This window comes from Hibiscus syriacus, unplaced genomic scaffold, assembly GCF_006381635.1.
Source record: "Hibiscus syriacus cultivar Baekdansim isolate YM2019G1 unplaced genomic scaffold, ASM638163v2 tig00112339_pilon, whole genome shotgun sequence".
Lineage (NCBI taxonomy): Eukaryota > Viridiplantae > Streptophyta > Magnoliopsida > Malvales > Malvaceae > Hibiscus > Hibiscus syriacus.
Window position 1 is genome coordinate 288,205 of NW_024063304.1, and position 16,439 is coordinate 304,643.

Genomic DNA, 16,439 nt, shown 5'->3' on the forward strand with positions numbered 1-16,439 from the left:
GTTTGAGATTATAAGATCAAATTTTATCATATATCAGACAACAAATTAACATCCAACTCAAACTGTCGTTAAATTTTTTAGTTAAAATGACGAATTTGGAACATAATGAATAGTCAGGTGACCATTATGTAGTTTTAATAGTCGGATGACTCAACAAAGCGACATCTTATAGTAGAAGGACCATTTTATAACTTTTGATGGTTGGGGAACTCAATAAAATAAGACCCTATAATCGAGAACCATTTGTATACTTTACCCTTAAATTAATGTCACTTGACTTTGTAACATCAAATTCAATTAATCAATTTATTAATAACATAAATGCTGTATTAAAATGTTGAATTGCATTGATATCACAGTTAACTAATTACTTGTTCTGTTTAATCAAACGCCGACATAAATGCTGTTTTAAAGAGTTTTTTAATAGCGTATTAAAGAGTTGAATTATCGTAATTAACTAATTGCTCATTCAGTTAATAAAATTCTCTAAGAAAGCATTAGTTATTTTAATAATATTTATTTTTACTATGAATTATATAACTTTTATAGATAATAAAAAAAAGGAAATCCTAATATGCAAAATATTAAACAAAATAAAATATATTTTTATTGTATAATGTTTAAAGACTGGTTAAGTTTTTAGTCGATATTAATATATGTAATTTTTTTTCACTCGAGTAAGTGATTTTGATGATTAATGGATTATTATTATTTTATATGTTTTAATTTGAGTACAGCGTATGTAATAATATTCGAACGTTTATTATCAAATAATTAAAAATATTTCGAACATACTACCTTGCACTCTCTTTATATTTATAAAAAAAATCTCACTTTCACTGGCGTGATAAATGTGTTAATCCAAAATTTCATATAAACTAAACTTTAAAAAAGGAAAACTACTTAAAAATGGAATGAGGGGTTTGGAGCACACGCGTCCGTAAAATAGGGCGTTGGCCGTTGGGGAAACTGAGGCTGTAAAATGCTCTGCTAAAAATACAATAAGAAAGTTGTTTGTTTGAACTTTGAAGCAGTCTTTTTAGCTCCTTTTTTTACCCTAATTTTTTTGTTTTAGACTTCCATTTTTTTTACTTTGATGTAAAAAAAACTCAATACTTTTAGATTACAAGAACTCAATTTCCCTCCCCCAAAATATTTTTTTATTGAAAACACAATACTTAATCATTTTTAGGACAGATTAAACTAATGAATAAAATTTACACCCATCACTTGATTTAAATTAAATTTCATAAATTTTTTTTTATAAAAAAAATATAAACTAGATATAGATTGGTTTTTCAAGAGGAAGTTTGTTAAAATTTATTTTTAAAAATGATTAGGTGAAAATATATATTGTGAATACTTTTATTTTATTAATTAAATTTAAATTTGTTTATTATTAATATTAAAAATGCATGTCAACTAATCTCTCCAAAGAAAAAAAATCTTGAATATGAAAACTAACAAAAAATAAATAAAATAATATAAAAGGTTTTAATGATAATAAATATTCTTAGTGCTTGACTAAATAGTTATTTTATCCTCTACTGCTATTTGATAATATTCTGACCTTCAACATTTTATTTTGGAAAAAAATTCTTATTTGAATGAAAATTGTTAGTATACAAATAGTTAATGCTTCAAAATAATTTTTTTTTGCACTAAAACGAAATATTAGGGCTAATATGCTATAAAAATAAGGGCCAAAATAACTATTTAATTAAATGTTAGGAGTTTTTTATCTTAAAATACAATATTAGAGATTAAAGTGCTCTAAAAAATGAGTAGAGATGAAAATTATTATTAATTAAATATTTAGAGTATTTTCTGATATTATACCAAAATTAGAATAAACAAACAAACAAAAAATGAATAAGCGGTTAGGACGCTCTGAGAAGGCGCGTAGGATAACGCAAGGGGATGCGTTGCATTTCCTTATAGTTGAACGTCCCAAACTGCTCTCCTTGCGTGCATGCAGAAATCTAATAATTTTTGTTTCCTTCTGAAACAATAAAACCCAAAATTCTCGTTATTATTCACTCCCTAAATAACAGAAAAGGAAGTGAGTGAAATATATTTGCAGTTTCTCTACTACTGGGAATTACGATTAATCACCATGTCTGTTCAATCGGTGGTTACTGTGGCGGCTTCGCCGGCTTCATTGTACGTTGGAGACTTGCACCCCGACGTCTCCGACGCTCATCTCATCGAAGCTTTCTCTGAGTTCAAGAGCTTGGCCTCTGTTCATGTCTGTAGGGATTCTTCTACCGGGAGATCTCTTTGCTATGGCTATGTCAACTTCATTTCTCCTCGGGATGGTATTCCAGATTTCTTATGACCTTGTTTTTTTTTTTTTTTTTGCTCTTTTCTTCTTCTTTTAAAGAGTTCTGTTTGGCAGTGGGATGATGTGCAATGTTTAGGGTTTGGAATTTTGGCTTTTGATCTCGTTTGATCTTCGATAAACTTTCTGTTCGATAGATTTCGAAAGCTCTATCAAGACCCATGTTTAATGCTTATCTTAGTTTCGATCGATGAAAATATACTAATACTCTGAAGAGTAAAGTTTCAGTGTAACAATCTTTACGTTACACTCACCAGATTCAACTCAAGAACGCTTGTTTTCTGGTATTGGAATCATGTTTTATTTTCACTGATATTTTTTAAACCTTGGTTTGATTTATTAAAATTGATCATTTATCTTCTTCCATTACTGTGTTGGTATGTTTATTTTTTGGTTGAAATTTTTTATATGAGCTTCGTCTTTACAATGTTTTATTTTGTTCTTCTGATTTAACTAGCACAACATGCTATTGAGGCCAAAAATCATACTTTGCTGAAGGAGAAAATGATGCGGGTGATGTGGTCACTTCGAGATCCTGATGCAAGAAAAAATGGGGTTGGAAATGTGTTCGTTAAGGTTTAAATCTTCCCATTCGCTTTAATGGATATATTAATTAAGAATTCATTTTGTTTTTGTTTTGTTTTGTTTTTCCCATTACTGGAATTTTGAATGTGAAATGCATTTGGTGTATCTGTTCATATCAGAATCTGAGTGATTCAATTGATAATGTGGGGCTCCAAGAGTTGTTCCGACAGTTCGGAAATGTAATATCTTGCAAAGTTGCAACCTTTGAGGATGGTAAGAGTAAAGGTTATGGCTTTGTTCAGTATGAGTCGGAGGGATCTGCAAATGCTGCTATTGAGAAGCTTAATGACACCATTGTTGGGGATAAGCAGATGTATGACAATTCCTAATCGAACTTTCCATGTTTTGATTCTCAGCTCTGGAAATTTAATCATTTCTTTTTGGCACAGATATGTAGGGAAATTTATGAAAAAGAGTGATCGGGTCTTGCCAAGTCCTGATGTCAAATATACAAATCTGTATATCAAGGATTTAGATTCGAATATCACAGAAGACACTTTGCAAGAGAAATTTTCCGAGTTCGGGAAAATCGTTAGCCTGGTTGTAGCAAGGGATGAAAATGGAGCCTCAAGAGGTTTTGGCTTTGTGAACTTTGAAAATCCAGATGATGCTAAGAAGGCCATGGAAGTGATGAACGCATCACAATTCGGTTGTTTTTTCTATCCCCTTTTTTTAGCCTTAATTAATGTCAGCAACTAACTCATACACTTATTTTGGTCTATGGTTATATTTTTATTGAGTAGGCTCAAAGGTTATATATGTAGCAAGGGCACAGAAGAAAGCAGAACGGGAGCAAATACTGCGTCATCAGTTTGAGGAAAGGCGAAAAGAGCAGATCATGAAGTATAAAGTATGCCTGATCTCGTTTCTGGACTGGATGTAATTCATTATCTGTTTATGTCATTTACCATATTTTTGTATCTGTGTCCATATTTCAGGCTTCGAATGTTTATGTGAAGAATATTGATGATGAAGTGACTGATGAAGAACTGAGAGAACACTTCACTCAGTGTGGAACCATTACTTCTGCAAAACTTATGCGAGACAACAAAGGACTAAGCAAGGGGTTTGGATTTGTCTGTTTCTCTTCTCCTAAGGAGGCTGCTAAAGCTGTTAACACATTTCATGGTATGTTAATGAGTCTTTAATGGTGGAAACTCGAATGAATTTATCTTAAAGAGTCGCTTGGACCTTGCATCTCAAGTTTCCGGTACAATTTTGAAGTTGTTGATGATATCACTCTCTTATTTTAAGGATACAAGTTTCACCACAAGCCATTGTATGTCGCTATTGCTCAAAGGAAGGAGGATAGACAAGCTCACTTGCAGCTTCAGTATGCACAGCGAATGGCTGGACTAGCAGGGCCTTCCACAGCTATTTTCCCTGGTGGATATCCTCCAGTTTACTACACAGCTCCAACTGGTGTTCTTTCACAACTACCTCCACGGCCAGGTGTGATGTACCAACCTTTAGGTTTGAGGCCAGGACGGAGGGTCAATGGTTTTGCACTGCCAACCAGACCAGCCTTTCAACCACCATCACTGCCTATGGTATTTATTCGTCCTCAAGTCATTTCATTGGCACGTACCATTTTAATGAGTATATTAGTGGTTCAATCTACTAATCCAATACTTTGTACTGTAGGTTACTGGAAATCCAACACAAACTAGGCAAAACCAGGGGCGAATGAATGGACATACTCTTCCGCAGGGTGCTTCTCATTCTGTCACATATGTGCCACAACTGCAACCACTAAATCAAAATATGATTTCTTCCAAGGATCAAAGTAACCTACAGGTTTTTTTCTTTCCTTTTCCTTTTCCTTTTCCTTGTATATACACACATTATTACACAAGTATCTGATCCCTTTGTTCACCTCACGTGCACGACCATATACACTGTTATACATGTTCAAGCTATATATCAAGATAGCTTGCCCTGATCCCTTCGAACTACATTTTGCAGAGGGGTGGGCAAGCTAAGTATTGCTCACCTCACGTGCACGACCATATACACTGTTATACATGTTCAAGCTATATATCAAGATAGCTTGCCCTGATCCCTTCGAACTACATTTTGCAGAGGGGTGGGCAAGCTAAGTATGTACCAAATGGACGTGCACGAGAGGAGAACAAAGGGTCTAGAGTCCCACAGTCGGCTTTGAATTCTCTTGCAGCCATATCACAAGGATCTGAGATGCTAAGTAGCATGCTTGCTGCTGCTTCCCCTGAGCAGCAAAAGACTATACTTGGTGAACGACTCTACCCTCTTGTTCAGAAACACCAGGTGATTCCGGATTTTTTTTTTATAATCAGAGTTTCTATATACATATACATACATACACACATATAATTTGATATGCACATTGTTGTTGCAGCCTGATCTGGTTCCGAAAATCACAGGGATGCTGTTAGAGATGGACAATGCAGAATTGCTACTTTTATTAGAGTCTCCAGAATCTTTGGCTGCTAAAGTGGAGGAAGCTGTGGAGGTTCTAAAGCTCTCAAATGCTAAAGTATCTGGTCAAGATGTTATTCACCCTAGTTTCCTCTCTGCCGAAGTTGCTGTCAACTGAAGCCTTAAAAAAAGGGGGCACTCAAAAATAAGCAATCATTACAGTATTTCAAAGTTCTTCTTGTAGGGATGTTTTTAGTTTCTGCTTTAATACTTTCTTATCATTTTAATGGACCTTTGCCATGTCTGTGAAATGTTCTTATCATTTTTATTTTGCATGATTTCATCATATGGTGGGTGTATGTTGTCTGCATGACTCAAATACTTCCATCTCCATTCATACAAAATCTGCATTAGTATATAGAGAAAAAAAAAAACTAGAAAGTAGAAAAATTGGTTACGGATCAAATCCTGCATTCTCTAGAGTGTAGACACATCCATGAATGGGATCAAGAGGGCGTTGGTTGACAATTACTGGCACTGCTTGATAGATCTCCCACAGCTATCCACGCCTTCGAAATACGAATAAAGAACCTCTAGAACCCTTTCCTAGTCTGATCGTCTCATCAACGTACGTGATCTGCAGCTTGACCTCACTCTCACCACCATACCGGAACTCCATTGCTCCGACCCTCAGTTCAGGCGACTCAAAAATTACTTGAATCCATTGCTTGTCAAGGACCTTTAGTTTTCCTGCACAAATCATGAATCGATATGTATTGGCAGAGTAGACATCCACAGTTTTGCATCGCATAAATTGACTAGGATTTTAGCTTGGCCACATGATTTGTGCCAAAATGAGAATGCCAAGTTTTCAGTCTCTTTGAAATTAGTTTTAGCCATGCTAGCTTAGGCAAGTTGATGCTAATTAATTTTAAACGCATCAAAGGTGAGGGTCCTCAAAACAGCAAAAGAATGGTTTGGGAATTCAAATACTATCAAGAAATGACAATTCATGTTGATGCAAGTTTGAACAGATAAGAACAATCTTATGGTGATAATTGGTAAATGGTAATCACTAGTAAATAATGACCTTTCAAGGAGACTTGTCCATCAAGAAACCCAAAAACAGAGAAGGAGACCTTGTTTCGGACGGAATCAGGAGCTTCAACAGTCTGAACCATTTCCTTGGTCTTGAAGAAGAGGCGCCCAAATGTACTTCTATAGCCGCCTCCTGGTGAGGTAGGATTCGAACAGTAAACCACACCCCAATCTGGGAAGTAAAAACACAAAAACCCCATGATTAAATTTGTTTGAATTTGGCATTGGTCCAAAGCAGGGAATTTAAATAGCTATCGGAATAGCTAGCGGCCGTTATATAGAGGTGAAGGTACCGTCCAAAATCAATATTTCATGACGGTTATACCCTTAATGACCATAATAGCACCTGCTATTACCGTAATCGCGACAAACACAATGGAACCTAACATGCAACAACAAACACAATTTATATCCCTGGTCCACCTATTGATGTAAGTACCTCCGAAGATTAAAGGGCATTTTACTGGTTCATCAACGCAGTACTTGTGCAATTCATTAGCTACTTGAGCGACCTCTTGGTGCTGGTTTGGGGTGAGTGTAACTCCACCATCCGTTTGCGTCACCTAATCCACAGTTGAGTTCAATTCAAAACTCAGGAGGAAAGAACGAAAGTAATAATAAATAATTGATGGAACCAAAACACACAAGTAGAAAGAAGAAACCTTGGAGAGAATAGAAGCAACGAGATCATCGGGGCGACTGGAGATGGAAACGGCACTTGAAGAAACCCTGAAAGTCTGGGATTTGAGGGGAAATGAAGTGTGGGTTAAGGATAGATTAAAGGGTTTTGATGCAAAGAATGAGGGTTTAGGGCGGGTGAAGGAGGATGATAGAGTGAAGGAAGAAGATGCTGCCATGGACGGATGATACGAATGACTCCCGGAAGGCGCAGGCAGATGATTTCCAACATGAGATGATAATACAAGAGAAGATATGTGGGTGGCTTTGAACCACCAGTTCCTCATCCCCCCCCCCTGTGTCTGTTAAGAACTGGATTACATGCTGCCACCTATGCATAGAGTTTGGCATTATTCATACGTTTATTTCAATGTAGTTAATTTTTCTGAAAAAAATATAATAAGAAAAAAATAAGAGAAAATCGCTTCAGTGACCAAAAATACCTTATAATATACGATTTTAACTAACTTTTTTTGGATTTGCCAAAATGACCAATAAAATCGCAACGCGATATCAAAATCGCAATGCGATTTAGAAAATCGCAACGTTAAAAAGAAAATCGCAACGGTCAAAAGAAAATCGCAACGCGAGCTTCCAAGTTCGCAACGCGATTTAGAAGAAAATCGCAATGCGATTGATAGAATCGGTCATTTAATGTTTTATTAAGTTTTTATTTATCCATTGAATTTTTAAAAATAATAAATTAGTCACTAAAATTATCGATTTATTACAAATCGGTCATTTACCGTTACCAGTTGTTACTGCAATAACGAAATACTGACATGGCATGTTAAACCAATTGAGTCAACATGTTTAACCTACCTTTTGACTTCTTCTTCTCCTCCTCAACAGACTCCAAATACTAGAGCAACCTTTTCTTCACCTCTATTGATCATGGTTGTTGTCCACCATCAACCTCTATTTTGGGTAAATCTTCTTTCACCCCTCTGCATTCATGTTGTCTTATTATCTCGTTTAACCTTATCAATAAGTTTTATACTTTTGAATTTTAAAAGGGTTCCCTTTCTCCCTTTCTTCCTTTCTTTCTTGGGTTCATTATGGACTAAAAAATTTCTTTCCATGTAAATCTTTTTTCTTTATGTTCTTGTAATATATGGTAGTAGTAACTAAGATTAAGCCTTTAAACAGTTTAAAGGTTTATTAGCATGTAACGTGAGGGGCCAATAGGAAATGGTAGAGATTATTTGGAAAGGGACAAACGCCGCAATGCTTTATATGATGATTGTTTGAAGATTTACAATGTAATCGTTATTTTGAGGGTAAATTACGTCAATGGTCACTAATGTTAAGGTAAGTGTTCGTTTTTACCACTAATATTTAAAAGGTCACAAATTGGTCACTAGCGTAATCATTTGTTACAAAATGATCCCTCGACGTTACCAGTGTGATAGAAAACACATTTGGATCGTTATCTACTGAGTTTGATCGTTGATCGCCATTTTGACTGGCTCTTCTTCTTCAACCCATTCCCATATTCTTCTTTTCTTCTTCTTCTTCACTTTTCTTCTTCTTTCTTTCTCTTCACTTTTATTTCTTAATCATTGCAAAGCTAGGGGTGAGCCTCTAACGCCCTCCCTGATCCTTGACCCTCCTTATACAGGTGTAAGACTCAGAGAGGGACCGTGACTCAACCTATAAATGTTGCATTGTCTGCATTTGATGCCGACATTGATTCATGAAGATTTCTCCAGTGCATTGCTCAGGTTTCTTTTGTTTTTCTATCTTCTTATTTTTCATATATAACAAAAAAAAAGCTATATAGTTTTGGTTTTCATTAGTTATGATAGTGATTATGAGTTTGAAGTGAGAATGGTGGAGAGATCTATATAACTTCTGTATAATACTAAATTGTATAATTTGACTGGTATTTCTTGCATAAATTGTTGAAAGCCTAGTGCAACTAATTCGTTGGACTGAGATCTAACTTCCATGTCCGCAATTACGAATGATTTTGAGTTGATTCTTTTTTTCACTTGCTAGTTGTTATGATATACTCCTTTCGATCCCGATCATGTTACTATATTTTTCTACACGTAGAGAATATTTTATGTTTATACTTATGTTGACGAAGGGATCGGGAAGGTGTGAATGTCCGGTGAGGATCACACTCTCGAATCTTGGATCCTATGAAGGTATTTATCGTTATCGAAATGAGTTAAGTACTAAGAGATGTATAGTTGGTTCGTCTGTTAAGAGCCTGAAAGAAATCACAACGACGTCTCGGCATAAGTTGATACGTTGCTCCATCTTCGACCCTCAGAGGAAAAGAGGAAACAACGGAAAAGGAAATCATCAGCTTGTGTTCTGAGTTTTTGAATGCTGGAACAGACACTACTTTTACTGCTTTGCAGTGGATCATGTTGAACATGGTGAAATACCCTCATGTTCAAGAGAAACTATTCATGGAAATCAAAGGGGTAGTGGAAATCAAAGAGCTTCAAGAAGTAGAGACATGGTGATGATGATGATGAAGCAAGTTTCCATGTTTGGTTTGGCCTTTGGAGGTGAGGGTTGTGTCATGTGCGTGATAAGAGAAAAAGAAGAAAAGTTAAAGAGAAAGAAAGAAGAAGAAAAGTGAAGAAGAAGAAGAATATGGGGAATGGGTTGAAGAAGGATAAGAGCCAGTCAAAATGGCGTAAACGATCCAACTCAACAGATAACAGTCCAGCTGTTTTTTCTATCACTCCTATTAACAGATATTAACGTCAAGTGACCATTTTTGTAACAAACGATAATGTTAGTGACCGATTTATGACTTTTTAAACATTAGTCATAAACACAAACACTTATCTTAACATTAGTGACCATTGAAGTAGTTTACCCTTATTTTTATAAGCATCATCATTCAAAAACAAAAAGGAATTAGATCCAATGCAATGCCCATACAAATATGAAGTGCAAAAATATATTAGTTGGTTTTAGAACTCAGAAAGGAATGCAAAATGGTTTCGGATCCAACATATGGATCACAGGCTTGCTTAAGAATAACATAAAAGAAATAGTGAAATCGGTTTAAAGGCTTAATGAAATTGCTAAACTGCTAGGCATGTGATATAAGTCATGAGACATGCATTGCAGGTTTTGATTTCCAATATTTGAGGGATGAGGCAACGTCTGTTACAATTGATAAGATTAACTATGACATAACTAATGAAGTGTGAAGCTAATTTGAACCCAAGCTTAAACAATGCCAGAGTAGAGGCAATATACTTCATTGCAATTTTATTATTTCACATCTATTCTACTTAAACAAGGACGTGAAATATTGTTTTTATTTGCAAATTGTATGGTTTTAAAAGTTTCAAGCACAATTCATGAATCATATCAGACATCATTAGTTTCTCGAGCAAAGAAGAAGAAGAAGAAGAGCCAAACCGTCGGTCAAACATGCTGAGTCAGTTGGTTTACATGCCAAGTCAACATTCCTTTAATGCAGTAACAATTATTAACGACGAGTGATCGATTTGTAACAAATCGATAACGTTAATGGTCAATTTTTACTTTTGAAACTCTAGTGGAGAAAACAAAAACTTACTAAAATATTAGTGATCGTTTGTGTAATTTACCAAAAATAAATTTGTTAATATAATTATTTTTTTATTAATATAATTTATTATATATTATTTTAGAAAATAATTTAAGATCTAATTTTTTATAAATTAATTTTTGATTTTTCTCTTTAAAATATAAATATTTAAGATAATATTATTTAATATATTTAACCCCTAGATTCGGCCTAGAAGTTACGATATAATCTTAAAGGTCACATTCACCAAAGTGCTACAAAAATCAATTCAAAATTTTTTAAAAATATAAAATCAAATTTCCAAATAATTATACAATTATTATCACTTTACCATAAAATTAATTTTAAAAATATAATTTAAAAAGTGAGACTCCGATCCTCGAGATGTCGATCCCATATAACTTATAAAGGGAGAAATAAAGGGGGTGGGCATATATAGCTTAGTGCGGTCAAAATGTGTGGATAGACAGAATATATAGGAAATATCAAACAATCATAATTACAGTTCGAGTCATAACATTCATGGTACGATTAGTATGCAAATGTAGTTGGACTCATACACCTTACACCATCCGAAAAGTAGATTCCCTAGAACCACTCTAATTACAACATACCATTCAAAGTGGGATCTGTCACAAAGGCTGAGGTCACTGAATTCGAAGTGAAATTCACCCCATTGGGTGAACACACTGAGATCAATCCCAACCTAGTATGATATGATAACATATTTTATACGAATTCTGATTTGATTGACATTTGAATGTAAGAATATTACATATACAAATAATCCAAATGCATCACATAAATTCTAAGTTCAACATATCATGATATCACGTAGCATTTTTCGAATAAATATGAGATAATCAATTATCGCAAATCAATCATGCTCTCATGTTAACAACAATTATGTCAAACAATTAGAACAATAGAGAATTTAGCAATAAGTGGAGACACACAAAGATTCAGTAACATCACAACGACATCAATCAGAATTTAATTCTTTCACATTCATCAAAAAAATTATTAAACAGAATTACAACGGTTGTAGCATGGTAAGACACACACCTGATTAAAACCATTAAAAGGAATGTCAAAACTATAGTCAAATCAAAATTCTACATGACCATCATTTTCATTTGAAAGCAAGATCAAATCGGTTGTGAACGGAGCACTAATTGAGCGACCTCAGTGGTAAAAGAATTATTGTTATTCCTTGAGGCCTCGGGTTCGAGCACTAAAAATGCTATGGGTGTGAGCATTTAATTTCAAATAATGGAGGGTTATCCTTGAATATATATTATCTTGTACTTACCTTAGATTAATAAAAAAACTTAAATATAGTATTTTAATATATTAATTATTATTATTATTATTATTATTATTATTATTATTGTAACGCCGCAATTTTTGGGTTATGAGTTTGGGCCAACCCGAGAGAGAATTTAATAAACTCATTAGGCTTGTGAGAAACCCATGGCCATTTGTGGAATAGTTTGGGCTTATGTTGAGCCCATTTAAGTCTAGAAAGAGGTGTCTTTGAAACTAAGATAAACCAGGAAAGATCACAAGAGAAATTAACCCTTAAACTTTTTAAAAGTTGAAAACTCATTAAAACTTGGTGATGTAAACATGCACTCTTCTTTTTCTTCATCGTTTCTTGTCTTCTTCCTACCATTTTCTTCTCCATTTTCTCTCTTGTGAATGCCATCAAAGAAAGAAACTTTTTAGTCCTTTCTTCCTAGCCTAAATTTCTAAAGGTAAGATTAGAAATCTCCTCCCCTAAAGCTTTCTTCTGAGCTCTTAATCTCAAAGTTTGGCAATAGAGGCCATGGTGGGGAGGTTTAGTAGGGTTTTGGGTTCTAGGACTCTTGGGTGTTCCAAATCTATCCAAAAAGAGTTTAGAATTATGTTCTTACTCTTTTAAAGCCTCCAATTAAGTTAGTAATTCTTTCATTTACTTTTTGTTAGTGAGAGAATTGACAGAAAGCTCTAAAGTGAAGGGCAAGGAGAAAGAAGTGTTTGAGTGAACATTGGGTTGTATATGCAGCCTCTAGGTGTAGGGTAACACACTTCTAACCTTTCTTTACTACTTGTAGATCAATATGTGTAATTTTGATGTATGTTTGGGTGTATGAGCCATTTGTGTGTACTTGGGTGGTTTAAATGCATGAAAATGGGATTTGTTGTTATTCATGTGTAAAGTAATAGCCTTTCATGTTACTTAAGTATTAAAAAAGTTTTGAACACCATTTGGGGGCCTTGGGGACACTTTAGGAATGAATTGGAGGATTTTAGATGAGTGAAACAGAGTTTTCTAGGTAGACGATATCAATATTATTCTTAATGTATCGATACCATTGGTTGTGTAAGGGGAAAAATTAAAAGGGTTTGTGAAGAGAGTAACGATACCCCATCAAGAACAATTAATACTACTCAAGTGGTATCGATACTTGGGACCTTGATTAAAAACACTGAACCCAATTTTGGTATTGATATTCATAGGAGTATTGATACCGAGGTTAGAGTATCGATACTCCCTATAGGGGTATCGATATCGACATATTTTTCAAAACATCAAAAGTAATTTTGGTACTAATACTCAAGAGAGTATCGATACCTAAGTAAGAGAGTATCGATACCTAAGTAAGAGAGTATCGATACTCCTAGAAGATTATGGATACTGAGATAATTTTCAAAACATCGAATGTATTTTTGGTGACGATACTCAGGGAAGTATCGATACCACATGAAGGGAGTACTGCTACCCAAAGAAGAGTATCAGTACCATCATATGACTATTTAGGCCATAAGCCTAGCTGGGGTTAGAGGGGCGAAACCAAGGGGTTTAGTGCGGGGAACCTTCAAATAAACTCATAAGTGGAACAACTTAATTAACTGTGTAATAACACAAGATCTTAATGAGGTAGGATATCATAAGACTTATGCCTTTGTATAATGCTTAGACACAAGAGGACTCCCGAGTTACTTGTATGACGATTGTGTGGTAGAGTGAGGATTATCTGAATATATACAATGTCAATGCTTGGCACTTAAAATTCTAGTTGGATATTTTACCAATTCTAAGTGACCCAGACACGTCCCAAGTACTCTAGAATAGTAGACTAGCCGGGTAAGGTGTCGACGCTCTGTGACCCAGACCTAACCCAAAGTATAGGGAGACGCTGATGTTATGTGACCTGGGTCTTACCTAAGGTTATTTAGTAAGAAAAAAGTGGTGTGAGTTTCGCGAGAATAAGTGGCCTCGAGCTACACCATGATTCTTACTCTTGTTGTTTTGATAATGTATTAAAATGTTCATAACCATGTATGTGGCATGCTTATATGTTGGATGCATATAGTAAAGTAGGGTTATTTGTGTGGCATTAAGCTTGTGAGCTTAGCGTGTGGAATATGTTTCTGTGAACAAGTTCTTAGGTGCCATCAGATGAGCTCTTCATCAGGTTTCAAGCTTCCAGACTTGATCGCCTATTAGAGTACATCTCGAGTATTTAGTGGGCATGTACTATCATAGACAATTATCATTAATTGAGTCGTAAACTCTATTTTGTACTTATATATTTTGGAGACTAATGTTGGGAGCTCCCCCATATTTTGAAATACTTATATTTTGGTAAACGTATTTATCTTTAGTACTTATATTATGTTGGATGTCTTTTGTTTAAACGATTTAAAAAAATGGTTAGTCACTTAGGTGGTTCTGTGTGGCATGCTAATCATTTGGATTTAGGGTCAGATCAGATTAGGGTATTATATTTAGTGGTATCAAAACATCATGTTTAGTCATTCATAAGACCTGCGGGTTAGAGTCGTTAGGTGTCAATGATGTACATGCCTCTAGAGTGTAAAACGTACTTAGATGTTTGGAAATAGCGATGTTATCTCCTCTTTTTCCTAGAAAATTTATAGGTTATGGAAGAAGATCCCACCAATAGTCAAGAGGACTGAGTTAAGAGCCGTGCCTCCCTAGTTGGAGACTCATGGAACGAGTTCGTTCCTGACTCCGAGGATATAAGTATCCTGGAGGAGGCAAGGATAAATGAGGTGACATTATTTTATGACCTCAAGAAAGCATTGAGGCACATAGTTAGAGCTATCCCTAGGACACCCACTGTACTTGCTCTATTTGTACCACCCTAGCAGCCTCCTAGGAGTACCCTGTCGAAAGACTCCGCCGTTATAAGGCAACTAATTTCTTGGGTTTGGATGATGAATGCCCCGTAGCCGTGGACCAGTGGCTCTGCGAGACTCTTTGTACATTAGCAAAACTTTATCTTACCCCTGAGTGCCACACCCCAATTTAGAGGCTAAGTTTTAGAAATTTTAAAGTATTGAAACTAAGCAGTATTTTGGAAGAAATTGAAGATTAAAGTGTAATATCACAATGTTGGCAGACCATTTTAGGATGTGCAAGAAATTTAGGGACTCGGTCCTGAATTTACCCATTTTTCATATATGGTGAAAAATAGAACCCCCTCTCTGAGTTTTTTCCCATAATGTTTTTCCCCAATTTCCTTCCCCGTTAACCCTCCTTTGTAGCTTCGATTCTCCACCGTCCGACCACCGTTCGTCGATTCGAAACAATCAATAGACTCGCCTTTGAACGAAGAACAAAACTCGACCTCTATCCTGTCGTGAATCGACGTCGTTCACCGTAAAACTCAATCGGAAGCTTAGTCGGTTTTAACTCGACCACCGTTTGTTTTTGTTGATTCTGGTCGATCTGGCCACCCGTTTATCACACCTCCTACACCATCGGACTCATCGTTAACATGCGCTCAAAACCCGACCGAAATCTTCATGTTGTTGTTGCTCCGTCGTCGTCACTCGCCGATCAACATCGGATAAATTGGTACGTTTTAAAATTCTGCAATCCGTTATGTTTTGGTGAAAAATAACACTTGCGCGAGACTCCCGAGGTATCGATCTACAGATCTGGAAAATTTCATGATGAATCGATGATCGGAGCCGCCGCACGTGCCGTCCTCTACGCGTGGGCGTCGTCTGCCAGCAGTTGACCGGCTGGACCGGTCCGGGGCCAAGCCGAGCCACTGAGCTGCCTATTCGCTGACCGCCGTTGACTATACTATTAACGGTTGTTGAGCGACCGTTGTATTTTTCCGAGTACACCAATTCTAACGTTTTTCGACGTCCTAAGTCTGTTTTTTAGGTCTGTTTTACCAAATTCGAATCCGATAAGCTTTTTTTCACTGATTAATTACCTGATTCGATCCGTTTTTCACAATTAAGCTTCATTTTTTATGAAATTATTGTTGATATGTATCTGAGAAATTATTGGAAGTTGATTTCAAGATCGAGGGCGTCCGAATGAAGTTTAAATATTTGATCTATATGGCACAAAAATCGAGGTAATACATTACTACCTCTTTATGCTTTATGAAACATGTTGATATTGGTAAATGCATGAATAAGATAATGTTTGGTCTTATCTGTGTATTTAATTAATTTATACACTCGATCTGAATACGGTAAAAATTCTGTAACCGAATATGGCTTAGATGACTAATATAAGAAATTAGAGGACAATTGGAATTAAATTACAGGTTCTGTGATTAAGTGATAAAGGAATCAACCTAGGATATGTAAAATATAATTTATATCATTAAAGGTTAAATGCCAAAGGTAATTGGATAAGAAATTATGAGAATACTTCAGTTTGGTAAAATTAAAAACATGCCCTTATGTTGTAAAATGACAAGAATTGTCTCTGGAATTTGGATAATAACTCTGAAAAGACATATTGATCTGATGAAA

At 35.4% G+C, this 16,439-nt stretch overlaps 2 protein-coding genes across 2 annotated transcripts; one reads left to right on the forward strand and one right to left on the reverse strand.

Annotated features, from left to right (window-relative positions):
- Positions 1-2,049: 2,049 nt before the first annotated feature.
- On the forward strand, positions 2,050-5,538 carry LOC120177833 (polyadenylate-binding protein 7-like). The gene is made up of 10 exons (XM_039183837.1): positions 2,050-2,318; positions 2,799-2,917; positions 3,046-3,239; positions 3,316-3,575; positions 3,670-3,776; positions 3,865-4,054; positions 4,181-4,476; positions 4,571-4,723; positions 5,009-5,212; positions 5,304-5,538. The coding sequence occupies exons 1-10, from the start codon at positions 2,117-2,119 to the stop codon at positions 5,499-5,501; spliced, it is 1,923 nt and encodes a 640-aa protein (XP_039039768.1). The 5' UTR covers positions 2,050-2,116; the 3' UTR covers positions 5,502-5,538.
- A 178-nt stretch (positions 5,539-5,716) lies between these two features.
- On the reverse strand, positions 5,717-7,415 carry LOC120177832 (probable plastid-lipid-associated protein 8, chloroplastic). Its single transcript, XM_039183836.1, has 4 exons — positions 7,084-7,415; positions 6,861-6,984; positions 6,414-6,593; positions 5,717-6,073 (listed from the first exon to the last, which is right to left on the reverse strand). The coding sequence occupies exons 1-4, from the start codon at positions 7,384-7,386 to the stop codon at positions 5,883-5,885; spliced, it is 798 nt and encodes a 265-aa protein (XP_039039767.1). The 5' UTR covers positions 7,387-7,415; the 3' UTR covers positions 5,717-5,882.
- Between the last annotated feature and the right edge of the window lie 9,024 nt (positions 7,416-16,439).

Coding starts and splice junctions, on each gene's coding strand:
- LOC120177832 (XM_039183836.1), bottom strand. CDS start 7,386: ATGAGGAACTGGTGGTTCAAAGCCACCCACATATCTTCTCTTGTATTA. Junction 6,985..7,083: donor TTGCTTCTATTCTCTCCAAG/GTTTCTTCTTTC, acceptor ACTGTGGATTAG/GTGACGCAAACGGATGGTGG. Junction 6,594..6,860: donor ATGCCCTTTAATCTTCGGAG/GTACTTACATCA, acceptor TTTACTTCCCAG/ATTGGGGTGTGGTTTACTGT.
- LOC120177833 (XM_039183837.1), top strand. CDS start 2,117: ATGTCTGTTCAATCGGTGGTTACTGTGGCGGCTTCGCCGGCTTCATTG. Junction 4,477..4,570: donor AACCACCATCACTGCCTATG/GTATTTATTCGT, acceptor TTTGTACTGTAG/GTTACTGGAAATCCAACACA. Junction 5,213..5,303: donor CTCTTGTTCAGAAACACCAG/GTGATTCCGGAT, acceptor TTGTTGTTGCAG/CCTGATCTGGTTCCGAAAAT.